This window comes from Crotalus tigris, unplaced genomic scaffold, assembly GCF_016545835.1.
Source record: "Crotalus tigris isolate CLP2741 ecotype Arizona unplaced genomic scaffold, ASM1654583v1 scf7180000024290.1160143, whole genome shotgun sequence".
NCBI lineage: Eukaryota > Metazoa > Chordata > Lepidosauria > Squamata > Viperidae > Crotalus > Crotalus tigris.
The window spans coordinates 393648-421102 of record NW_024100463.1 but is presented as its reverse complement, the minus strand read 5'-3'; the positions used below and the strand labels follow the sequence as shown (position 1 = coordinate 421102).

The following is a 27455-nucleotide window of genomic DNA, read 5'->3' as shown; positions in this document are numbered from 1 at the left end:
CAATTTTAACTCAGGTTTGACTTATCCTAGTAGGAAAGATAAATATCCTGTGCTCTATTTTTCATTCGATGTGTTCCTGCTCCTAAACCAAGCATGTACATGATGTACTGTACACCCTTATTCAGAGAAACATGAATTACAGAAAAGTTGAGGAACGGGTATTTAAAGGTTTCACAGCCAATTGTCATAACAATCTTGTTTCACAATGAGATAATATTTAATTCAAAATTAACAGACAGTGGTAACTTGGCTACAAAGATTATTTTTATTATTATGTATTTCCAAAACAACATTGCCTCTGACATATCCATTTAAGGACTGTAAAAGCTGGCAGGACTCCAATTCACTTTACTTCTCAATATTGTAGTCCTTTTCCTACAGGTTCAAAAAATCATATAGCAGAAAAGTGTAAAATACATATTAGCTTGCTTGTTTTAGCCATCAAGCTATATTCCCTTTCAACGAGGTTCATGCATTTCTTAATATGCCCTTCAGCATCGTTCTTTACAAAACAATTTATCATTCTGGTAATTTACTGGCAAAGAAGCAAATCAGCCTCATTGCATTTTTTTTTCATCACAAACAGATTCAGTTTCAGCAACACAAAAACAATATTAACCATGTTGCTAAGTGCTCTTGCTTGTTTAGATATAGTTTTGAAATGCCCATTGGCAACAATCTATTTATTCTGAGTACACCAGCAATAAATGTAGTAAGTCGTATTAATTCTAAGAATAAGAAAAATAGGTATTTTTTTTCTAAAATGAAAAAGTTGTAGAACTGAAATCAGAAAAAATGAAATGCAACAGGCTGCAGTAATGACCCTGATATTTTAATGTTATAAAAACCTCTTTTTGTGGAAGATAGATATCAAGCAGACAGCAATATTAGCAATTAGCCTGAAACAGAAGTTATAAGAGTACCAAGTTGCAAAAGAATTATTATCAACTGCAACCACATAGCGTGAAATACAACTTATGTAAAATAGGTTGACTTTTGTTGATGTAAAAATATAAATAATGGTACACAAAATCCCATTACAGTATTATTCTCCCTTTTTTCTCTCTTAAAGGCCACTGAAGACTCCATAACGGGAGCTACAGTCAGTTCTTTTGGATTATTATCACTAACTTGCGACAGTTATTTCCATATAGAGGAAAAGTGGACTTGATGTGCTCATAACCCTGTAAAAAAATCCTTCATATGGGGAAGTGCAAGAGATACATTTATTACCTAAGCTTAACCAAGATATGGTTCGAAATGTTTCTAGCTCCAGGAATCTGGTGCTCATAGCTATTATTTCTGAAGCAAAGCCATCCCTGAACATTCAAGACACAAAATAACCTTGTGTGTTCAAGTTGAGGAACACACAAAGCTTTCATTGCAAGATGATTTTTTTGTTTTAAAAAAATACTATTTCTAAACCAGGCATGTCAAACTCGCGACATCACATGACGTCGCGCGATGTAGCGGGACTTTTCTTTTTCCCCATTGCCAGCAAAGGGGTGGGCGTGGTTTCAGAATGACACATCCAGCCTGTGGGCCGGCAGTTTGACACGGCTGTTCTAAACCGTTAAAAAAAATCATATTTAATTAAGAAATAATTTCATATCCTAAGACATGTGGTGTAGAATTATGTGGCCTATCAAAGCTCTCCACCCAACAAAATCAACCACATTTTCAAAGATTTATTCTAGCACCAATAGGAATTCATCTGCAGCAGCAGTCAAAGCTGAAGGAAGAACCCACTCTATTTACACTCTAACAGTAATTCAACTCTTCAACTACTGGTGGAGGTCAAGTCTTCCAATGGAACCTGAAAGGCTACTAAAAATGTGCCTTGAAGGGCAGACTGGCATACTTCAACTCACCATAACAAGGGTGGGGAACTATGGCCCTTTTATGACTTGTGGACTTGCCGACTCAGGAATTCTGGGAGCTGAAGTCCACAAGTCATAAAGGGGCCATAGTTCCCCACCTCTGATATAGATGAACAAAATCATCGAACTGCTTGACTCGCCCACACAATATGAACTCTCAGACCTCAGGCCAAGGCAATATTCAAAGAGCCTTGAACGCTAATATTCAAACCAACACTGAGTCACTTGCAAACATCATGTAGTTGAAATGCTGGCCAAGAGTAAAATATCTTGTTAAATTAAAAAAAAATAGCTGACAATGAGTCTGCCCCCGAGCAAGATTTGATCTGCTGAGTACTGTGATTCAGTATGCACAATTCCATCAAGTGCCACTTTCCGATAAAATATGTGTTTGTGAAGCACCAGAAATAGAAGACAACATGTATGTCCTATTCAACTACCAACTATTTGCCCCAGCAAGATTTTAGTATTTACAGACATTATTTGACAGAACTACACAGAGGGACTATAATAACATACAATCTTATTTTCTTCAAGGCAATAACATAGTCCATGTATTATCTTTACAGGTTCAATTTAGTCTAAACATCCCAGTATTAATAATAGTCAACACTGTATAAAGATAATTGTTCTCAAATAATATAATATGCTACTTTTGTTTTATATTAATATAATAAAACAATATAAAAAGGAATAAATAGATACGTTTTTAAAAAATCTACAGCATCCTTACTATGGTACAATAGTAAATTGGATTAAATTGACACAAAGTAAACGTAGAAATACAAATTCCTACATGTTATATTGATCTTAACTGTAATCCTGGGTGCTTAGAACCACAGACATTTCACTCCCTGATACTGATAAAAACAAAAATAAACAAGAAAACAAAATATTATATTCTTTGATCTCTCTCTCTCGCTTCCTTTTCAATCTCCCAGAAAGAATATGATAGCTTCTTATGGTTAGTTAACTTTATATTCCCTACAGATTGGAAAATATTAGCTTTGAGGTAGTGGTATCTGAGAGCTTTCCTGAATACAACAAGAACAAAAAAACGTAGAATGGCTTTTAAAAAAATGAGAACATCAAGACAGATTGTCTTTCAGAAGGACTATTGGATCTGACCTCTTTAGTCAATATTAAAGTCTCAGGCAATGAATCGTGATACCCAGAGAAGAAAAGTCAATACATACCTGATGTGTAGTAAGATCTTTTGAAATTATTTGTTACTTCACTTTAAGGTAAGTAAAATATGAAAGTATTATACAGTTTGTAAGTGATTCTATAAACATGCAATATGTTCTAAGCTGATATCTCTTGATCTCTTTATATATTAAATATTTGCATATTTAAAATGTAAGTATGTCAGTTTATCAATAACTGGTGAATTGCATTTTTATATCTTTTTAATATTTTTATACTATTGTACAGTTACAACATACAATAATAACCCTAAAATTATAAGAACAAATGAGTAAACATTCTGAAAATTATGTTTAATTGTAATAATTCATCTAATATCAATTTAATGGAGAATTTGGAGTTTGTTAATGTATAGAGACATAAAAGCTGTTACTTTGAGGAATATATTTTTTTCTGAAAGGCATAGATCTTTTCTAGAATAGATTGATTTGGATGTCTAAGACTTTGGTTATTAATGTTCATAAACCTTTTTTCAGACAACAATCTATTAACCTTATATTTTAATACAAAAAATAGCTCCTTTAGGTAGAGATTGAATTAGATGTTGCAAAAGGAAGTGAAGGATTATAAAAGTAAGTTAAAAGAATTTTTTTGAGATAACCTTAATCAAGGCACAAAGCAAAGAAGAGTTTGGGATGAAAGCAAAGCTTTTGTAAGAGGATATTTTATACAAAAAAATAGAGAATTTAAAAAGAAAAGGAAACAGAAAGTACAAGTGGTTTTGGATGAGATAAAAATAAAGAAGAAAAAAATAAAAATTCACCAAGGAGTATAATTATTACCCACCAAATTGAGCTTCTAGAGCAGGGGTGTCAAACGCAATTTCATTGAGGGCCACATCAGCATTGCGGTTGTCCTCGGGAGGCCGGGTAGGTGTGGCCTACTGGGTGGGCATGGATGGAGTGGGTGTGGCCTACTGGGTGGGCATGGCCAGCTCTACATTGTTCGTGTCAAGGGTGCCTGTGGGGGCCTTGGCAGGAGTGGGACAGATCTGAGGGTCTCTGGCAGAAGGGGGTGGGACCGGGGCAAGCGCCAAAGCATGGTCCATTTCTTCATTCCTCACAAAGGGTGACATCTCCCCAGCATGCACCCAGGGGGTGGGGCCAACACAGCAGGGGCTGGTCCCTCACTGTTTCTAGACGGCCTTGTGGAGCTAAGACTGAATGTGTTTCAGCATAGATAGCCACCACAAAATTGTACATTGGCTCCTAGCTGGCCTGGGCCAAGGCCAAGGCAGTGGGGGCCATTCTCTCACTGTTTCCAGGATGGCTTCGCGGGCCACATGAAACCACTTCGCGGGCCACATCCAGCCCCTGGGCCTTGTGTTTGACATGTCTGTTCTAGAGAGCCATTTATGTTAACAGTGAAAGAGATGGAAATAAAAATGAACTATACAAACCTAACAAGTTTTGAATTTTCAAATATACCAGGAAATGGTTGGCATATATGTTGAGTAAAAAGAAAGGAACTGATACTAAAATTGGAAGAATATACTGTAATAACAGATAATGCAAATATGCTAAAAGTTTTTATTCAGTATTATTATATTGAAGGTCAAAAGCAAAGTAAGATAGAATTTCAGGCACAATTGTATATCAACAATGAACACGTAACTGCTAATATGTTTAATTTTTTTCTTGAAATAGTCATGGTTGACTAATGTATCACATTAGTTAGATTAATGTGCAAAGAGGACTTAGCAATAGAGAAGTGACACAATATCAGGAAATAGTATGATTTCAACAAGGTCTGTCTGACTCAATACTGTCCTAAAAACAGTATTTCTAGCCATGAAGTACAGGTAATCCCTGAGTTACAAGCATTCACTTAGTGCCCGTTTGAAGTTATGCGATAAGCGCTCCCTAGTGTTTACAAGCAAGTCCCGAAATTATGAATGTTGCAGCACTACGGCAGCTGTTCGCCCTTATGAACGACTGAAGAAGCTCTGCAACATTCACCCTATTTGCTCCATTTCCAAACGCCCCATTTGCAAGCAAACAAAGCTTCCAGTCTCTGTCTGGGCGAAAACTTTTTGGGTGCTTATGGAGCTTTTGGAAACAGAGTGATTCACTCCATTTCCAAGCACCCCATTTGCAAGCAGACAAAGCTTCCAGTCTCCCTCTGGGCAAAAAGTGTTTGGGCACCTATGGCTACATTTCCAAGCACCCCATTTGCATGCAGATAAAGCTTCTACTCTCCAACAGGTCTCTGTCTGGGCAAAAAGTATTCCAGTGGTGGCCGCAAGAAGTTGGGGGGGGGGAGCAAGAGACAGGCACTGCAAACACTTTTCGCACCAAGAATGAACCGTCTTCCGGTTTTGCATCGCAGTAAGACGGATGCAGGAAGGCAGGGCTCTGCCTCCCGTGCCCAATTTCGCCCTGCTGGGGGCCCTAAAAAGGGCCTAAAATCCCCCCAAAAAGGTGATAAGAAGGAGGGGTGCTTCGTTGATCACGGAGAGATGGCGGTCTTTCCATTCAATCTGAGAAAAACCCTCCAAACTGGCAGGGGAAAGACTGGTTACATTCCTGTGGCCAGCCATTAGCTGCTGACAACCGAAGAAGAAAATCACCAATTAACACATCGTAAACAGCACGTTTGGAACTGGGTGAGAATATTGATCCTTTCTTTACTATTTTACAACTGAATTTCTTGGAAAAGGCTCCCAAGAACCTAAAAACCTCCAAATGTGAATGGAAGCAGCATTTTAATTTCTATGGGGGACAGAATTACACAATATTAAAGTGGAAGTAACATAAAGCTACAGTTTTGTTAAATTTGAGAACTGAGATAATTGTTAAGATTTTCTCTTTGGAAAAAAACATTGAGGTGAAATATAAGAAATCAACCCTTTGTCTTAAGAGTGGAAAATGGATTTTGAATGACATCTTGTGGTGGATTTGAGTACAGAATTATAACTAATTTCTTGGCTGCTTGGTGACTCCTAGCTTAAGGGAGAAAAACTGGCAATAAAGGAAAATATTTTGGCATACTTATCATCCTGACCTTCTTGGATTATAAACACCTACTGAGCTTGGACTTTTAATCTCAAGAGCTAGTGGGAGAGAAAGAAAAAATTGACCTTTGATTATGTCTGGCTGGGAGAGACTTTTGAGCTGTTTAGGGAGGTTGAACATTTTAAACATTGTGGATTACAACCATGCCTGACTGATAATTTTTGGATGCCTGAGACAAAGGATCACTATAAAATATTGCTTTTGGGACTGGACCTGCATTCTAGAACCTATTGGATTATAAAGGCTACATATAAAGACCAGAAAACTAGAGGAAACTTTGTTCTATTCTTAATTGAGACTGGTGATATTAGAGGATCTCCAGGAATGATGCCTCAAGAAAGAACAAATACTGTTCAGAAGGAAATATATTCTATGCTACAACTAATTTACCAAAAAATTGTTGCATACAAAGAGGACATAAAAATAAATCATAACGAGACTAAAAATAATCTAGATAATATAAATGAGCAAATCTCCAAATTAAATCTACAAGAAAGTTCCCAGACAATGACCATAAAGTATGAACAAATAAACTAGAAATCAGAAGATGAAGCAAAAGAAATGGACCTAGAGACGGAAGAGATAAAAGAAGGGAAATATAAATTACCATATACAAATAAAATATGGAAAGATTTACCCATAACAATGAAAATGCAAAAGATTTTTTACCCCTTAAGTCCGCAAAATACACCTGATGATAAGGAAGAAGATTTTAAAAAATGGAACATAGAGCTATCAGGGGAAATGTTACAACTGGGGAGACAAAAAATGAAAAGAGAAATTGAGGGAGAAGGAAAGTGGGAGTTGCTTAAGGAATATAAATGGGCAGAATTCCCCCCCCCCCAAAAAAATACCCTACCTAAATTGTCTTCCTCATGCCAAGCAACTTTCACAAAAATAGAAAGAAAATTCCTGGGCGATACAATTACCTTGGCTTGGAAAGCTACTTAGTAAAAAAAGAAAGAAAGAGATTTAAAAAATAGAAGATTTGACCTATTAGAGGGGGCATTATATGTTTAAATACTTGTTTGAATATGATTAAAAGAACAGATGACCCTTAGATATAATTAGACTTTTATAATGAAAAATATGACTTAGAATTAAAATAGCACTTTTTGATATGGGAAATATGAAAATAAGAGGAGAATTGGTATGAATAAAAGTTTTAGCAATGTAAATGTAATTAATATTGAGAAAATCATAACTGACAAAGCTATTTCAAATACTGATGGGAAACCAAACTTGAACAAGAGCACGAAAAATATTGATTTAGGAATTGATATTATAGTTATTTGCATAATATTAGTAAAATATGATGAAGATGTTTATACTTAACTTTGTATACATCAGGGAAAAAATACTGGATTGTGCAGTAAACAGATTTATATTGAAGAAGTTAATGTTAAATATGTGAACCCAGACAACATGTTGTTTACTAAGCACTAAAGACTGTAATTTTTAAAATTAATAAAACATTTTTTAAAAAAGTTTCTCGGGTCCGTGATGTTGTGAGAGTTCAGGCACCCATTCTCTGCAAAAGAGGATGGGTGCCTGAACATGACCAATATTACAGCACCCAGGAGCTCCCATCGACTCTCCTCTCCCTCAAATGCAAAGATACAGAGAGAAGACAGATCTTTGCAAGTAAATGAGTCTGGCGTGGCAGGAAGGGAAGAGGAAGCATGACGTATCTTAGTGGGTCAGGGAGGTCTTGGGGGCTTATTCCATCAGTAGCCCCCCATGGCCTTCCCCACCCTGAGATATCTCATGTGCATTTAATGGACTGCAGATTTGATTAGCAAATTCGTGGGCGAAAGCAGAAAATGTCCTCATTCATGGTACAAGATTTATTCCTACAAATCCTCAAGTTACATATGGAATGGGCAGGCTCCATTCCATTCGTAACTCAAGGACTACCTGTATCCTGCATTTCTAACCTTAACTGACTGGAGAAATATTATTAGTACATAATAGCTGGTGTTGTGCATAATTGACATTTAACGGGAGGAAAGAGTCAAGAATAACCAACCTATTATGAGTTTTTTTAATAGTCTTGCTATATCATCTTTAAGGCACATTGTGTAGGTTGCTGCCATTGTGTGAAGATTTAATGCTATTGCTAGATATTTCTACTTTCAGCTTCACTGCAGCAATTATCCAGGTGGTAAGCTATTCCAAAGCTTACTGTCTTGTTATTAAGCAATCTTCTTGGGATGAATATAGCAGATTTATAACACAAAAAAGATAAGAGCAAGGCAAGATATACAGGGCATCTGGTCATTCAGCAAAGAAGCTCTAATGTAGGAATTAATATGATTTAAGAAAAGTCTGTAATAATCCACATACACTCCTGCATCTATAATCAGAAATAAAAACATTTTATTAAGGCCTACTTTGTAATGGGAGTCACAAAAGCAATGTTTCATTTCCTCTGAAAACATTACAACATAGTAATATATAGCATGCTTGGGAGAAATATTATGAATGTATTGTATACGTGTGTGTGTGTGTGTTATTGGGAACAGAGTCTGAAACCTCTCTTCCCCTGTTGAGTGAATAGGGTGGGCAAATTCCATTCAAAGTATTTCCAGGATGGAAATCCTTGGGAATCAAGCCACATAGGGCTTAAGAGGTAAAAAACTAATATTTTGAAAGGCATCCATTTGTAACCAGTGCAGTGCCCCAATGTGATATGCTTATAAAGGTTCTTGTCCACTAACAGTCAGACTACAGTATTCTATATCAGTGCAGTTTCCAATTTTTTTTAAAGGTAACCACTTAAGATGCATTGCTGTAGGCTCAGCATGAGAAAGGCATGGGTCATCTTCAATATCTATTCCTTCCACTTTCAATATTAAGGAAAATTTTTGGTTGTAAGTTAAATTTTGCTCTTCTCATGAATGTATATCTTTGAATTTCCAAACTTTCCTGGGAAATAGGTTACCTGTGTACTGGCAATTATAAATCCTAAATAATGCATTTATACTTTGTTTTAAAGGAGTCAGCTGTTATCCATTAATTATGCTATTACTTTATGATGTAGGAGGAGTTGCAGAACATGGGGGCAGAGTTAAAAGAAGGACCAGCCTAGAATCTCTACACAGCCACAAATGGACTTAAGTCCAATCTCTTCCCCTTGAATTCTGTTGACTCTTAATTAACTCCAGGCAGGTGCTAACTATTAATTGAGAAGATTCCTGTGCATAGGCTGTTTAGCAATACATCAGTTTAATTGGACTTTCATGTGGTCTTTTGTACCTGACAATTCTAGTTATACAAATGTTTGGCAATATACCATTAATCAATAACTGAATTCCCCAATAATGTAAAACGTAGTATGAAGAAGTTAGAATATATCTTGTCAGAAGGTATGTCATTTATTGAGGAAATTAAGTCCCTTAGAATACATATGTATTTTGTATTACACATTTCCACTTTAGGAAAATAAAATCAATTCATATGATCATTTCCTTCTGTACTTTATCTTTGATGTTTCTGTTTCTGTTTAAGAAAAGGTAAGATCCGGTTGTTATCTACTGTATATTTCATTCTGTGCCCATTAAATATACTTTCAGTTTCAGCTCTTCAGTGAATCAATTCCACATGTTTACAGGCTATTTCTCAATGATACAATCACACCTAGCGGGCAGGGAATCACCATTATGGATCCTAATTCATCAAACCAGTCCTGATGATATAATTGCAGCAAATAAGACAAATAAGATAATTGTTTCCAGCCTTACAAGATCCTCCTTAAAAAACAGCAATTCATTTTCAATTTACGAGAAGTCACATAACTATTTATTATACTGATCATATGTCATATCCTTTGCCCTCATCAGCCCTTGCTGGCAGTGCAATTAACATTTTTTGTTATTGTTTGTCTTTTAAAGTAAAACATGAGAGAAAATATAAGAGAAGCAGACATAAAAAAGAGAAACATAAATACATGGAATTTAATTATAGGCTGTACATGGCATTAAAGATGGAAGAGGGGTTTGAAAATATTGATTTAAGGTCATATAGCAATAAATGACCCTTGTAATTAGAGAATTATTGCCACAAATAATTCAATGTTTGGAACACAACATGAAGAATTAAGCACAGAAAATAATCCTTTTTAGTGGCAAACTAGAACCCCTTTTTGGATCTATCATACTGAATTCAGTAGAGCTCATGATTTCAATATTAATGATTTCATAGTCACTGGACTCTATATATCCATTTATAGATTGCAGTTAAGCTATAAATAAGGTTATTAAATCATACCTTCTATATTACAATCAGGTTTCTTAGTACATCTTTGGCTCTTACAGAGGTGGTAATATGAGAAAGTACAGAGTTGTGTTTTATGCTTCCACTTAACATCAAACCACTTTATCTCCGTAAGTCATTCATGCCATGTCTCTATCTCCACTGTGCTTTATGATTTTCTTAATCTCATGGATGGCCTATATTATTATTTAGTCTGGAGATTACAGCAGGCAAAAATCAGTTTATGACCCAGCCCTTTCTTCACCATGTCTTGAGGCAAAATGAAAGGTTATGTAAACCACAACATCAGAATAAGAAAAGGAATGGATTAGTTTAATCTCTAAATACATAGGAGTATATTACATGAAATATATAAAAAACAGAGGATAAGAGGAAAGAATGGTGCGTAGGGATGTTTGTTCTTGGTCCAATATATTCTGGTTTATAGAATTACTATTTTTATTCCTCAAACAAACTTGCATTATTCCATAAGAGAGACAGCAGTTTAGTTGTAGGCACACATCACAGGCGTATATGTGGTTGGGTCACCACAATAACTTACTGTTGGATTTCTCCAGGCACGTTGCTGTCAAGCCCTAGGTGTGCATACTATTAATGTCTAGAGTTGAATTTCTTCAAGATCTCATCAAAGCCTCGACCAAAAACAATCTGCTCCATCTGGATAAGTGTCTGCTTCAGAAAAAGCAGAAAAAGCAGGGACCATGCTTTAAGTGTACAAATGCTTTCCAAATTTCCAATAACCTTTTTCTTGAGCTTTTAAAACCTAAAGAATGAAACCCGCTGCATGATATTATACAACCACCTGAGCAATATCTTTCTTAGGCACAAACACCGGATGATAAAACAATGAATAGGTTGTTGAATTCGCTGAGGTGCATATCAAACAGGAGAAAAGTCAAAGGCGGGACAGAAATAAGCCAAGATATTGCAACCAAAAGGATTTAGAATCATTTCAAAACAGGGATTTAAAATGGAATCAATTAGTTTGTGTTACAGTAGGAGCTCGTTTTTACCTAGAATTCTGAGATAAGGGCTGACCTTTATTTTTGGAAAATAATGTTTGGATATTACTGAGCTCTGTCTTTAAACAAAATAAAATATACCAGTCAAGAGTGAAAATTTGGCAGCTACGTGCCTCTCTGTTTTCATCTTGCCATTAGAGTAAGGGGAGGGAGGTGTTGCTTTTGAATGGGCTAGTTCAGGGGTAGGCAACCCAAAACACTTAAAGAGCCACTTGGACCCGTTTCCCACCAAAAACAAAACACTGGGAGCCGCAAAATCCTTTTGATATCTAAAATGAAGATAACACTGCATATATCCTTTTTTACCTTTATTATAGGTGTGTGTGTGTTTGTGTGTGTGTGTGTGTGTGTGTGTGTTTGTGTGTGTATGTATGTGTGTGTGTATATATGTATATGTATGTGTATGTATATGTATGTATATGTATGTATGTATATATGTATGTATATATGTATATATGTATATACACACACATACACATACACACACAGGTAAAAAAAAGGATATATGCAGTGTTATCTTCATTTTAGACGTCAAAAGGGTCTCTCTCTCTGTCTCTCTCCCTCCCTCTCTATCTGCCCTTGGTCTGCCACTCCTCTTCCCCCGCTCTCTTTCTTTCTTTCTCTCTCTCTCTCTTTCCTCTCTCTCCCTCCCTCTCTCTCTCTCTCTCTCTCTCTCTCTCCCCCCCCTCCTATCTGCTGCTCACCTGGCAAGCTTCAAGCTGTTGTCCAACAAGCTCAGGGATAAGCAACCTCGTCTCTTTTATGACTCATGGACTTCAACTCCCAGAATTCCTGAGTCAGCCTAGCTGGGCTAGCTAGCTCTCTCCTGCCCTTCCTGCTTCCTGCTTCCTGCAGAGATGCAGCAAAGGGAGGAGCTCTGCCCAGTAAGCTTTTCAGCTCCTCGGGGAACACTGTGAGTGCACGCTCTTTTACACATACACACACACACACACACACACAGACACACACACACACAAACACACACACACACACACACACACACAGAGAGAGAGAGAGAGAGAGAAGCAGGGAAGCGCAATTGCCTCTCTCTGTCTCTGTCTCTCTCTGCAAAGGCAGAAGAGGCTGGGAGCCACAGGGGAAGGCTCAAAGAGCCGCAGCGGCTCCGGAGCCGCAGGTTGCCAACCTGTGGGCTAGTTAGAGAAATGAAACCTCTGCAGTTCTAGTATAGAAACCTTTCAAGGACATTCTAGCAGGTGTGAAGAATGTCGGGTCCCATAACAAAGAGAAATTGTTTGCATGAGCTACGTGGACATCTGGTGGGGGGAATTGGCTGGGAAAGTTATTGATATATGCTACGGTCTGATGCTTTGGGACTTTAGAGTTAGTTTTACCTCACCTTTACCAGGCCATGTATTCAATAAAAGGTAAGATTTTCAGAGATGAGAATAATCCTGGACTGTTATTTGGATACTCGAGCTGGAGGTTGATATTACCAATTCTATGTTAGATTGAGAGCAAAGTCAAAGACATTCTGATCACTTCCATATACCTCTTCTGAAACCATCGAGCACCGTAGATAGCTCCTAATGCACTATATGCAGTCTGTATTATACACACTAAGGTCAACAAATTCAAATCCTGATGGAGGATTTGAACCGCATAGAATAATGCCCGACTACCAAAGTCTGATAAATCCCAAATAGGATGAAGTCAGTCATATAGTGCCTCCTGTGGCCAATATAATTAAAAACTCCATGTAGGTTACATACTGTTTAAAAACCCTTTACATGGGGGCATGACATAACGTACAATCTATATCTCTCTGTTCTGAATGCTTCAGGGAAGGTGGACTTTATACCATTCTGAGTGCCTCCTAAAGAAAGAAATTGCTTTTACTGTAATGTACTAAAACAGCAATATTAACTGATCTTTGATGTTTATTATGGGAAACATCCCCTCCCCCTTGATTTTAAAGCAGCATAAAACTTTGGAAAAAAATTTCCCCCACAGCAATGAACTAAACCAATTAACCATGATTTTCCTAATTAATTCTAAGAACTGACTTCTATAACTTGGCTGCATTGCAATACTTTTATATTTCAAATTAGATGATTTCAAAGCTTTGCTTTTATGGCTTGGATCAAGCCAGTCCCCTTAAGTTTTTTTGATGGTTCCATGTCTGTTCAGCAAAACTCTGACACCAGGGCAACCATCCAGAGGAAAGAAAGCAGAAGATAACACACATAGCCGACTCACTAATGAACATAGTGAACAAAGGGAGTGATTATCTTGCTCACTTTATAAAGACTTTTCCTGCAAATGCTGAATATAAGCTTAGCAGGAGGCAAAGGTGTTTTTTGTGGAGGGCGGGATGGCGATAAAAGTGCCCACCCCCCCTTTTACAAATGGACAGAATCAATATTCAGCAGCAGCAAACAGAAAGTTCAGGCCAAATGGGAGAGGCAAGCAACCTCTCTTAAAAACAGACTCGCTTTTTCTTCATAAACAAGCCAGTTCTGGATTTCAGGTATAGAATTTTGACCACCATTTCTGCAACAAAATTGTATTTTTCTAAGGAGTATTTAAAATAAATATAAAATATTTTATTTTATCTATTTAAATTTTTGTGCCGCCCATCATTCTAGCAAGAGATTCTGAGCAGCTTAAATAACAAGATAAACTATTACAGGAATAAAACATGAAATCATTGGACGTTAAAAGTTAAAATATTACAGTTCATATTAAAACAGATAAAAAGAGCCACTGCATAGACAGGATGGAGGTGGGTTTTTCTACTAATCTACTAGCCACTTCCAAAATGCGATGCCCCCATCAAAATGAGTCGGGTTGACAAACTAAAACAAATATACATGATCCTTATCTGACAATTCCATATCAGCTAACATGTCCACTCTTTCAATATCATTTTTTATTTCAAACTGTGTGGATATGTGTGTACTACATGACATTCATCCAAATTTTACTTATTTGCAATGATAACCCAAAATAATACTTTTCTAATTTTGCTAATAAATATGTATTTTGCCTTTCCGTTTTTACTTCACATCAGTTTGGTTATTTATTCAGATTGCCTTACACAGACTTAAAGCAACCTTTTTCCCCCCCCCAGTTCACCTAGATATGAGGCAGATAAAACATCGAATTTTTTATATGTCCCTCAACACACATCCACGCACACATTCCTATTTCACCAGGGGAGATGTAAATAATTTCTATGTACCTTCCTTTGACTTGTGCATTTCCTCCAAAGTTGTCTGGGCACAGTAGATCTCGCGGATCTGTATCCCACCTCCACAGAGGGATGATGCGTGTTTATCAAGTCGAGGGTCCTGTCTTTCCAACAGGAGAGAAACATCACATTCCTTCCATTCAGAGGTTTTCCATGAATATCTTGTAGAAAATAAGGAATAGAAAATCTTTATGTAAAGTCCAGTTCACATCACAAAGAGATCCATTCAACAGTACTGCAAATGAAAAGGATTGCAAGACTAGATGCTATTTCTGGAGCATAAATTCCATTGTCATTTAGAGGAACTTACTTCAGACCATGTCCCCTCAGGACTATTCCCAATACCTCAGGATTTCCCAAACGGAATGAAAACCAACAAGAGGGGAAAAAAACCATGAGGGGAAAATATTAGTAATAAAATTTTAAACTTGTTTTATTCAGAGTGAGCCATCTCAAGTGGTTCTGTCTTTCATTTGATGGGTTTCATTTCATTCAACAGGTTACAGCTCCACTGGCCACTTTGCATTGTGGCAGGACTGGACCCAGGTCACCTCCTTCCACGGCCATTTCATGCATCCTGGGCTGCCTGCCTGGTGAAAATTTATACTTTTTCTTTTCTTTTTCTACCTTTGCTATAATGTTTTTTTCTATCTTCACTGTGAAACTACGGGTATATTACTTTTTGACTGGGATGGTATAAGGCACCTGCCTTGATCAAGAGCAGTGGTTCTCAACCTTTCTAATGCCGTGACCCCATAATACAGTTCCCCATGTTGTGGTGACCCCCAAGTGGGTGTGGCCACCAATAAGAGGGAGTAGGACAGCTAGGGAAAAGGGGGAAAAATGGTGGACAGCGTGGTTTGGCGACCCCCGTGAAATGGTCATTCGACCCCAAATGGGGTCCCGACCCACAGGTTGAGAACCACTGATCAAGAGGCTGGACTACAGGACCTCTGATATCCCTTCCAGCCCTATTATTCCATGTTTCTATGTTTTTTTTTCCTATTTCTTCCTCACAGGGTAAATTTGATAAAAGTTCCAGCATTCACAGGAAGAAGAATAAACAGCAGTGTATGGGCAGACATAAAAGCTTTCAAGGACAAAGAGCTGGATAAGGTTCAAAACAAAAGGTCTTCAATAAAACTAAAATATTTGCCTACAGAAAAGACTACAATTCTAAAACATTCCCCCCCCCAAGCCTATCACTGAACATTGCCTTGAACTCTATGATTTATTTTCAATGTTGCAGTCTTCAACCTGATTTATATAAAGAGGGTATGGTAAACCACTGAAAGTCAGTTTCAATTGGAACAGTATATAACCTCCTTCCAACTAAATATTCCAATTAAATGCTCCCCTTAGCTACATGCACTAGACCAGTAAAGGGGGGGAGAGAGGGAGAGGGAGGGAGAGAGAGAGAGTAGCCTGTCAGTCTTCCTAACTCTTATTTGCCAAAAAGTCAAACATTGTAAATGTATATGAAGAGGGTTTTTTTAACCCAAAGAAAGGAAAATTACAGTCACATTTGCTTTTATTCTCTATACAGTTTTACGAGCAAAAAAACTCTCAGAAACACTTGTGTTTTTTCCTCTTGTGTGATTCTCACAATGCACTTACTGGCACTTCCACAATCTCCTAGTATCACAAAGAACTGCTGATAAGTGTGAAGTCAGTGCCCCATGTATGCCGAGAGATCTTTTCCTCTTCAAGTCTGAATGCCTGTGTACTCATATTCAATATTGTAGCTTTTAAAGAGATGAACATTCTGATTTTTAGCTGATATTGAGCATGGTGTATCAGGATTCTTACAACTGGATTTGCAAAAATTAGTAGCTTAAAAAATACCCTTGGCATGTTCTCACTTCAATGATAGTGTTTTCAAATAATAATAATAGCTTTGATCTAGTAGCTTGACTCCTTCTTCTTTTGGCACACAGCCCTCTAACCCATAATCTTTTTTTTTCTACTTTTATCTACTTGCGATTTCTACCTTACCAAAAGCAGAAGATCAATTCAACAAGAGTTAGTAATTCAATAGAAAGCTGAAGTCAGGCAGGAATAAAGTTTAATAAATTTGAAACCTCATTGCTTTTAGATAATTATAGTTATGTTGCACATCTAGTTCTACGCCTAAAGATTATGCACTAAACATCTACAAATGTGTTTTTTTCATATTTTGCTGTGTTTTAATATTAAACTTATTTTCTCTTTTTATTGACAATGACCAGGAAGACAGATGATGCAAAAACTTGATATTACAAATGTTTTAAAAATTCTGAGAGTAGTGAAACAGCAATGAAAGAGTATAGACTGAATTCTTCATCCTTTGTTTCCTCAAGTATCTTCCCCCAATAGCCTGTGAACATAGTCTCCAAAATACTGAGGAAGATCTATCTCTTAAAAGCAAATTTGCCTTATTTTATTCATAAGATTGGCATGTTTTTTTAGGGTGGGAAAAACAACTTCTGAGGAGCTTTCTTACATGCCTTAGCCGCAGATTTTTAACAGGTTAGGCAGGGCAAATGGCTCAGATAGTCAATGTCTTAACAATTGAGAATTTAACAATTCACGGCTATGCTCTAAAATGTGTTTGGAAAGCAAGAGTGCAGATTTTTCAGCCTGGGTATCCTGGGAACCAGATCTTTACATGGGTCAATTTTGGCATACTTTTCACATACAGCATTTTGCACAGTGCAGTTGGAATGTGCTCAAAACACCCTGAATATTGAAAATCCATTTGACATATGAGTAGCCAGTTGCCACATTCTAGCAGTAAGGGTGCAACCACACGCCTCTCTACAATTGTCACTTGGGAAGCTAGCAATAGCTGAAAAGGAAAGAGCACTACTCTTTTAAGGGAAGCACAAACCATCAAGGACACAGGCTTCCTCCTGATTCGTTTCTTTGTTCTCATTTAACCCTTTACCAAATTTGGGCAATCCTCCAGAGAATGTTGACACAAAGTCACTTATAATATGTTCCTGTGTTGTGATACAGAATGCCATTCCCACTAGACGGATCCAGACTAGCAGTTTAACTCTACAGCAAGGCTGCAGATTGGCTATTATAATAGAATTCTGCAAGTCTGATTGTCCTTAATCTCATCTTTTTTATATGGATAGTCCTCAACTTACCACCACATTTGGGCCCCAAATTTCCATTGCTAAGCAAGGTAGTTGTTAAATGAGTTTTGCCCCATTTTACGACTTTTCTTAATAATAATAATAATAATAATAATAATAGTAATAATAAAAAAGTTGGAAGGGACCTTGGAGGTCATCTAGTCCAACCCCCCACTCAGGCAGGAAACCCTATACCATTTCGAACAAATGGCTGTCCAGTCTCTTCTTAAAAACTTCCAGTGTTGGAGCATTCACCACTTCTGGAGGCAGGTTGTTCCACTGGTTAATTGTTCTAACTGTCAGGAAGTTTCTCCTTAGTTCTAGGTTGCTTCTCTCCTTGCTTAGTTTCCACCCATTGCTTCTTGTCCTGCCTTCAGGCACCTTGGAAAATAGCTTGACTCCCTCTTCTTTGTGGCATCCCCTGAGATATTGGAACACTGCTATCATGTCCCTCCTTGTCCTTCTCTTCATTAAACTAGACATACCCAATTCCAGCAACCGTTCCTTATATGTTTTAGCCTCCAGTCCCCTAATCATCTTTGTTGCTCTTCTCTGTACTCTTTCTAGAGTCTCAACATCTTTTTTACATTGCAGTGACCAAAACTGGATGCAGTATTCCAAGTGTGGCCTTACCAAGGCATTGTAAAGTGGTATTAACACTTCACGTGAGCTTGATTCTATCCCTCTGTTACTGCAGCCTAGCACTGTGTTGGCCTTTTTGGCAGCTGCAGCTCACTGCTGGCTCATATTTAGGTGATTGTCTACTAGGACTACGAGGTCCCTCTCACAGTTACTACTATTGAGCAAGGTGCCACCTATGCCACAGTTCTTAAGTGAATCACTGCAGTTGTTTAGGTAATAATACAGTTGTTACATGAATGGCTTCCCCATTGACTTTGCTTGTCAGAAGGTCACAAAAGGTAAGTCACATGACCCTGGGATGCCACAATCCTCATAAATATGAATCAGTTGCCAAGCATCTGAATTTTAATCACGTGACCATGGGGATGCTGCAACGGTTGTCAGTGTGAAAAACGGTCATAAGGTACTTTTGGCAGTGCTGTTGTAACTTCAAATAGTCACTAAACAAATGGTGACAAGTCAAGGACTACCTATAGGATTAGTTTGTCTGAGCCACCTCCTAAATGCAATCTAACTGTTCTAGACTTTAACAAATGTTCCTGCATTTCTCCTTCAAAATCATCTTCCTTTTCTCTACTCCAAAAGCATAAAAAGCATCCTGAGATACATGGAGGACAAGGGTTTGGGTATCTGTCATATTCATAACAATGTGTAGGGGTCCATTCATTGGTTCTTCATTAGATCCAAAGACGCCAACCGTAGGACCCTAAAACCACTAAAGGCAGCTGAAGATCAACTCTGGTGAAATAAGAGAAATATAAAAGCATGGGTTACCTTGGGCAAGGCGGAAGATGTTTTCCTCCACCACCGGTATTGCAGGCTTCCCTCTCTTCCGTTTCAGGACACTCCCTCCCAGCTCCAAGAGCAACATGCTTTATAATCCTTCTTCTGTGGCGGAATCCTGGTGAGAGATCCCCTGAGTAACAAGTCTTTGAACAGGAGCTCCAGGAAGACCAGTCTGATGTTTCACAGTCTTTAGGCATAATGCAGGAGTGAAAGGTCAAAGGGATGGCTTCTTGCATACAAAGGCTGTGATAAGAAAGCATTTTGTTAAAAACAAATCCTGAAGAGTTACCACCAAAGATTAAAAAAAAAAAAAAAACACTACAACTACTCCATAATAATTAGGTCCTCCAGTTACATTTTATCAATCAATCCCCAATTTGTTATCTCTTGCCAAATAGTAGAAGAGATTAAGGAAACAAAAGAGACATAGCAGGAGCAAGAATGTACAGATGGTTCAATTAAAGGAGTACTTTAAAGTAATATAAGAGCGTGGCAAAATTGAAAGAATTCCAATATTACTATCTCATTGATTTAAGGCTACTGTTTGGAAAGTTGAAATATGTAGGCCATGCAAATGTCATTCAGAAAATGAGACTTCCCCTAATAAGTTTCTTCTTCAAATAATTAAGACTGGGGTGTAAATTTCTTGAAATGAGAGACAAGCTCAATAGCCGCTCTCTGTATAATGGTCTCATGATGCCACAATTTTGTAACAGGATCACAGCATTTAATCACATATAATGTGAGGTTAATTACTCTAAATGTAGCATAAAATCACAAAGGTACTAAAGGGTCATTTCTGCTTTGTAAACTGCAAATTAATATAATTGATATTTGCTACATAAAAATGTAAAAAAAGATCTTTCACATAGTTTGTTTGAAAAATTAGTATTATTATCATCGTCATGGTTCATTGCAAAGCTAGCCAGGTATATAGGCTGGATTTGGCCTATTTATCCCCCGGTCAAGTTCTTCATTTGTAGGCCAGTTTGGTCTCTCCAGTACCCAGCAAGGCTATCTTCAATGCATCTTCTTCACTATCCTTCAGATATTCTTCCAATCCCCTTTTTTTCCTCTTTAACCATCCAATGTAGTTGCAACATGCCCACTTATTTTCCTTGGTAAGTAGAGTCTGTTAACCTTGCTGCATGGATGAATAATACATTGTCATTATTTTTCTGGTCTTCCTATCCAAGGCTTTTAGTTTTGCTTGAGTCCAGTAGACTATTCCAGCGGTGTATGAACGACTGGAATTTTCCAAGTATTAATTGCCTTCATGGTATCTCCTCCATTGAGTTTGGACTTTAATATCTTCTTCACTCTCTATTCACTTCTAACCTTCTTCTTGATTACAATATGCTTGATATTGTCAGTTTGAAGGATATTAGTATTACTACAGGAGATGGGCGTTGCAACAGGGGTACTCAACAAAGCAATCACCCCTATTCATAACCCTGCTAATAGCAATACAACAAGCAGAACAGGTACTCTTTGTTTTTCTTATTCCTGAGAGTGCCATCATCACTACTTTCTTCCATTCTTTTGCTTCAAGGCCCAAAAAGTTCATTTCAGACAAAAGAAGGAAGCAGTGATTGGTATTTGCATGGCCTTGAAGGAGCATCCTCACCTACTGGAAATGAGATTTGGAATATATGTTTATCAATATACTTTTGATAAATAATTTCCAGCACTCCAAAAAGCAGAATGAAAATAGTAAAATGATACATCCAAACATATATTACAGAAAAGAAAAGATAAAATCTCTCCTCTACCAACCTTCTTATTAGATAGCTGTATCATTCAGGATCATGGACAGGCAAGTGCCAAGTAAGCTAGTCTCAAGATTTTAAATTGAGCACTATGCAAAAACTGGTCTAGAAGAGGAAACATTTCAAATCTGCACCAAAATGAGTTCATGAATTCATGAATGGATTACCTATCAGGGGTCTTTTTCTCTTGAAGTATATCTTTACCCTAGTAATGAACAAAAATGCTGCCAAAAGCATTGTTTAAAATGATTTGGTTTTAACACATGTGCTTATGTCTTTCTCTAGCCATGAATCATACGGCAAATTAATCTGGTCTATACAGGAATTAAGTACAGAGACTCCTGTGCAAATACAATGCTGCAGAATAATTCAAGCAAGATTGGAAGGTGGCTATATCTTTAACTCTATGTAAAACAAAAACCACAGGAATTACAAGGACAATTTGTACCAAAACAATGTGCCTTTTGCCTAAATCACACCTCCAAAAAAGAAGATATATACAGTGTAATAAACAAAAGGTCACAAATACACTAAGAAATACATTTCTATTTCACTGGTCCTGCAAATATTTCAGTAACATTAACAAACTCCTTTTATCCCTGTCCTTATTTTCTTCTAGTGAGATTTGGGAATTACACGTCAGATAAAGGGATCATATAAAGGAAACCAGAAGAATTGAGAGGGATCCAATCTCTTACATTATTTCAGCCTTCAACATTTGTTATATTTTATACATAACCTAATACTAGGTATCAGTGCTATTTACTTATCATTCCCCATTACTTGTTGTTAGAATAGTTTTGTATTCAAATTATTATTTCCATGTATTTACTTACTACATTTACAATACAGGAATGATAAGAAAAATTAGCTCAGAAAAACTTGACAGAAAGAAATGTTAAAGTTCTATTAGAAATACATGACAAAGTTCCCATTCTATAAAAAAGCTTGAAGCTTGAATATGGTAATAGACATTGTACTAATGGAATTATTATCTTCCCTGAGCTTGGCAAGAAATTGTAGTGGAAAAGATTAATCTTACTAGCTAATCTACAACTATGGAACTTATATTTTTTAAATAAGAGCCAAGCTTTTTTAGCTCTAAAATGCAAAAAATTGATGATTCAGTGTAAACAACTATTTGGTTGATGGTCTGCGTAGTTACAGCAAACAATTCAACTCTAAACTCTGATGTATGTATCAATTTCATTTCTCTGTAACATGACTTGCAATGTTAGATTGGCATGAACATTGATTCACTCTAAATTGTCAAATTAGCAGAGACCATACCATACCAAAATATATATTTCTTTTGTTAGCCTGTCAATTTACAGGCGATCTCCATGCAACGGCCTAAGGAAGATTTATTTCTTTAAAGATTCATTTCTATACATGGTACAGTTCAATCTTCAACATTCCTATTAATTTCCAGTATTAACATACGCAAGAGTAACCCTATGGATTAGGCCCAAATCCATCTTCATGCAATATTTTGTATCTCTCAATGCCCAACCAGATTCCTTTGGGGTATTCCGATCCAAGCTATGGAAAGATAATCTTCTCCCACCATTGTCCACTATAATTAGAATTTGGAGGAAGACTGTCCCTGTCCTGGATGAAAGAATGTATCAATGAATCTATCAGAATAGAGCTGGAAGGGACCTTGGAGGTCTTCTAGTCCAGCCCCCTCTGCTCAAGCAGGAGACCCTATATACCATTTGAGACAAGTGGCTGTCCAGTCTCTTCTTAAAAACCTCCAGTGATGAAGCACCCATAACTTCTGAAGGCAAGCTGTTCCACTGGTTAATTTTCACTGGTTAATTGTACATTAGTTAATTGTTCACTGGTTATGGGTCCTATTCAACAAAATGAAATTTAATGTGGAGAAAAGCGAACTTTTACATTTAGGCAGGAAAAACCAAAGGTTTAAGTACAGATTAGGTGAGACCTGGCTCAAAAACAGCAACTGTGAGAGGGACCTTGGAATCCTAGTGGATGACCACTTGACTATGACCTAGCAGTGTGCAGCAGCAGCCAAAAAAGCTAATACAATCCTGGGTTGCATAAACGGAGGCATAGAATCAAGATCACATGAAGTATTAGTACCGCTTTATAAAACCCTAGTAAGATCACACCTGGAATACTACGTCCAGTTTTGGTCACCACATTACAAAAAAGATGTTGAGACTTTGGAAAAGTTGCAGAGAAAAGCAACTAAGAATATTAAAGGCCTGAAGACTAAAACATATGAAGAACGGTTGCAGGATTTGGGTTTGGCTAGTCTAGAGAAAAGAAGGATAGGGGGCACATGATAGCAGTATTCCAGTATTTGAGAGGCTGCCACAAAGAGGAGGGGGTCAATTTATTTTCCAAAGCACCAGGGGACAGGACAAGAAACAATGGATGGAAATTGATCAAAGAGAGAAGGAAATGAGGACAAACTTCCTAACAATGAGGACAATTAACCAGTGGAACAGCTTGCAGTCAGAAGTTGTAGGTGCTTCATCACTTGAGATTTTTAAGAAGAGACTGGACAGACACTTGTCTGAAATGGTATAGGATCTCCTGCTTGAGAAAGGGGCTGGACTAGACAACCTCCAAGGTCCCTTCCAGCTCTACTCTATTCTGATTGTGATTCTAATTGAGTTTGTCCTTGTATCTTCAAGACCAAAATGTTTTGGTAGACCTATTCTCCCTGAATTGTCTTTTAAAGTTGTCCAAATTAGCAATCTTCTGCATCTCTTTTAGGAAACACTGCTTATTTTATTGTTTTAAATCCCCTTCCAAACAACCTTACTTGTCCCAATGGTATGAGAGAGAAAGAAAAAAAAAAATTTTTTTTTTCTGAAGAAGCAAAGAGGATTTTCAGGGCAGCATTGGTGGACTGAAGGCAAGCACATCAGAACAAGGTCCCAATAAATGGATCAGCACCACAGAATTCCTTTCTGAAGATTTTGCAGATAAATTACTATGTTAAAAATAAAGGATAGGAATATAAAACAAATTTCTTTGCTCAAGGTGTATATATGTTTGTGTATATATGTGTGTGTGTGTGCGTGTGCATGTATACACACATTTGTAATGAATATATGTTGATAAGATACTGGTAGAAGAGATTTTTCATTGAAATATCACAGAAAAATAATGTCGTTTGATGGAGGGAGAAGTTTGTCTGTCTGTCTGTCTGTCTATCTATCTATCTAATTACCAATCTATCATCAATCTATCATCTATTTCATCTTATTAATAAATAAATTATAAAGCCTGATGATTTAGTCCTAATCAGCAAAAGTCCGTTAAGAATTTCCAGAAAGAATATATATAAAACTTAACAATATATCTTTTTCACTTTTTCTTTTTTCTCAGCACTTTTTATTTTTGTTAGTTTTTATCTTTGTATCTATAAACTTCAGTAAAAATATTATTAAAGAAAGAAAGAAAAACTTCCCGCTTTGTCTGTGTCATGTATGACACAACTGCAATAGAATGTATTTCAGATTTTCTGCTCTTATGAATCTTTGGTAATCGTAAATGGGTAAGAATTACTTGAATTACTTCTGCCACGCATCTGTGTCTCTTTTGATAATCAGCAGTCGAGTGATTTGAAATATCTGAAATGGCCTTTGTAATTGCTATAGGCAACGAATGCTATCTGCTCCCTTTAGCAGAAAATATGGGTTGAAATTCTGCCAAAGGAAAAAAAAAGAAGGAGAAAACACTTAAAGGTACTGTCTCTCTGAACTATGTGAACCTGATTACCCTACAAGTATATAAGATTAAATATAAAAATATTACTGAAAATTGCAGAATATAGACATAGTACACAAAAACAGATGGAATCAGAGAAACGCAACATTGAAAAGGATCTCAAAGATGACGTAGCCAAGCTCTCTGTTCTCTGCTTCTGTAACCTTGACAGGTGGCTGTTCAGCCTCTGCTCACATAATTGGCAGCAGATGGTCCTCCATCTTCCTGTGGTAGGCTGCTCCACTAGAAAACAGCTCTTCCCATTAGGGAACGTAACTGCCTTTCAAGAAAAGACTTGTCGTGAATAAAGAGGACTTACCTCAATATAGCATTTTTCCCATCATTTCTTGTACACCTCACCTGCCTTGTTTGATAACCAATTTCTATATCCCAAGCCCTGGAACTGTAGTGGGATCTAAATTTGTGAGAATGTTGCAAATTTTCAACCATTTCAAGCTTAAAAGTGCTTCGCTCTACTGAATCTGAGCTGAAATCCAGGATAGTTCTCCCAACCATGTTAAGCTCTTTCAGATGAGGCAGCCGGCATTTACTCCAAGGTCCGACTTTAAGACTGTAGGAATATTCCTCTTCCTCATGAGGACAAGACATGGAAACCTCACAGACCCTGGACTCAGTGAGATTTGGACATTTGTTTCCACCGTACAGTGGAGGAGCAATAATGAAACGGGTTCTATGCTGTATACTTTTTCCACAATGTTTGCTACATTCAGACCAGGAAGAAAATTCGGATATGACGCAATCTCGTGGGCAAGGTATTAGACAGGCTTGTTCCGTTGATGGCTGAGGAATAAAATATCCACAAATCTCATTCACAACCACTGTTCTATTCAACTTTTGTATGCATTGCACAGTTCTGTGCTGTAATCCATGTTGTGCAGTTACACAGTCTGAAGTCCTTGGTTTGACTTCACCGTGGGCAAAAGGGACTAGAACGCATATGCTCCATTCTGAAACTTCCCACTCAAAGAGTTCAAGGTGCCAATCACATATTTTAAAGCAACTCCTCTGGCATTCAGGTCTATCACTTTGTTCACAGTTTGAATGATGGGTTGTCCAGCCTTCTGAGTGTACACACCATACAACTCGGCTCTGAACACCACCTGAACCACAGTCACCAATACATCGTCCCCAGTGACCTAAAACAGAAAAAGAGTGAGAGATCTTAAGGATGTTAATAAGGCTAACATCTGTTTTCATCATGAAACAAACAGAAAAGTAAAACATATAATGAAGCTGCAGATCAGAGCCCAGTGTTCCAAGAACTGGTTCAATCCAGGTCTGCAACTTTCTTAGTCAGAACTTTTAGAATTGGAAGGTGAATAAGAGCTTAGAAGACGAAAAGGAGAACTTGTTTCTTATTTCAGAGGCCAAGAGAAATCATATGCAAAAAAAAACCCCATTTATACTAAACATGCAATTTTTCTTTATGGGTGAATGATGTTTTGCACATAACAGAAAAAGACAATGTAGTAATAAGCCAAAGGAAAAAAGGGAAGGAGAGCTAAATAATCTAATTTATATCAAACCAGTTATAAACTCTCAAGGCGGGAGGGAAGGAGGAAGATTTGTGATGTTTCCACCAGGAAACTCAGTGGGAAAGGCTGCAGGAAGTCGCAAATCCCTCCTGCTCCCACTGTTTTTTTACCCAACCATGGTTATTCTGTTTCTCAGTTTAATTAAGGAAATATTTTTGAAATATTGATCCAACGAGGCATGGGTTGTCTACTTTAGAGATACAGTTGTAAGTACCACTCTTCTATCTTCTAAAAGCTCTTATCACATTCTGCAAGCAAACTTCACCTCTGTAATTGAACCATAATCCAATCCTGCTTACTTTTATACCCTTTGTCTAAATAAATAAACATACAATAAGCTTTCTTTCGCATATTCATACATTTATAAAAGATCTCTTAAAAACACACACACACACACATAATGATCTATGCACCATCTGCCCAGCATAAAAACCATACTTCGAAAAATTGCTATCACCTCTTATTCACCTTTCATTTCCAGCTATACTAATCTTCCATCATTTTTGCATCCATTCTTATTTTCTTTCCTTTTGTATAAAGGAACAATAATTCCAGTCATCAGTTACAGATGCAGTATTCAAATGTACTTTAGATAAATCATACATCTTCTCCCTAACAAAGCACATCCATCTTTTAACATGTCTCAAGTTAACACAGTCTATATCTTCAGTCTTAACAATTTTCCATAATTTTCACAGCACTTTTGACTTTCTTTTTGACTTTTTTTTTCTTGAAGACTTACAGGATTCATTCACTATCATTCCAATACAAAACTCTAAAATAATCTTTCCAGTATTCCCTTCATTCAGTTTCATCCCAAATCATTTCATCACTTTGTTTCAGTCAAAGCACATTTTTAAATTCTTCATCAAAATCACTTATATATTTGTAGGGCCACTCTAATCTTAACAATTCCTTGCCATCTTTGACTGCATGCTTCACTATCTTTTTCCTTATAATATATACGGTATAGATTCAGCAAGATCTCTCGTCTTTACTTTTTGCAACAATTATTCTCTTATGTGCATTTTTTCTTATACGCACCCTTTCACCTCATAATTTCTTCAAGCATCCTTTTTCATATTTCCCATTAGGATATCTGCACAAACTTATATAACATAATTATTTTTACTGTCTCCCCAGCAGTTTTCTATGCATTCTGTTGGGAAATTAATCTGTCCTTTCATATAGGACTCATATTTTCTCTTCCTGTAGTCTACATTCA

General features: G+C 37.1%; 1 protein-coding gene across 1 annotated transcript in view; it reads right to left on the bottom strand.

The window, feature by feature from the left end:
• THSD7B (thrombospondin type 1 domain containing 7B) overlaps positions 1–27045 on the bottom strand; it is a 338191-nt gene extending 311146 nt beyond the window's left edge. The window contains exons 1-4 of the mRNA XM_039323974.1: positions 26973–27045; positions 24994–25831; positions 19147–19401; positions 14600–14769 (exon numbers count right to left, since the gene is read on the bottom strand). Of these exons, the coding sequence (XP_039179908.1) occupies positions 14600–14769; positions 19147–19401; positions 24994–25831; positions 26973–27045 (1336 nt within the window). The remainder of the gene's footprint in view (positions 1–14599; positions 14770–19146; positions 19402–24993; positions 25832–26972) is intronic.
• Positions 27046–27455: the final 410 nt, after the last annotated feature.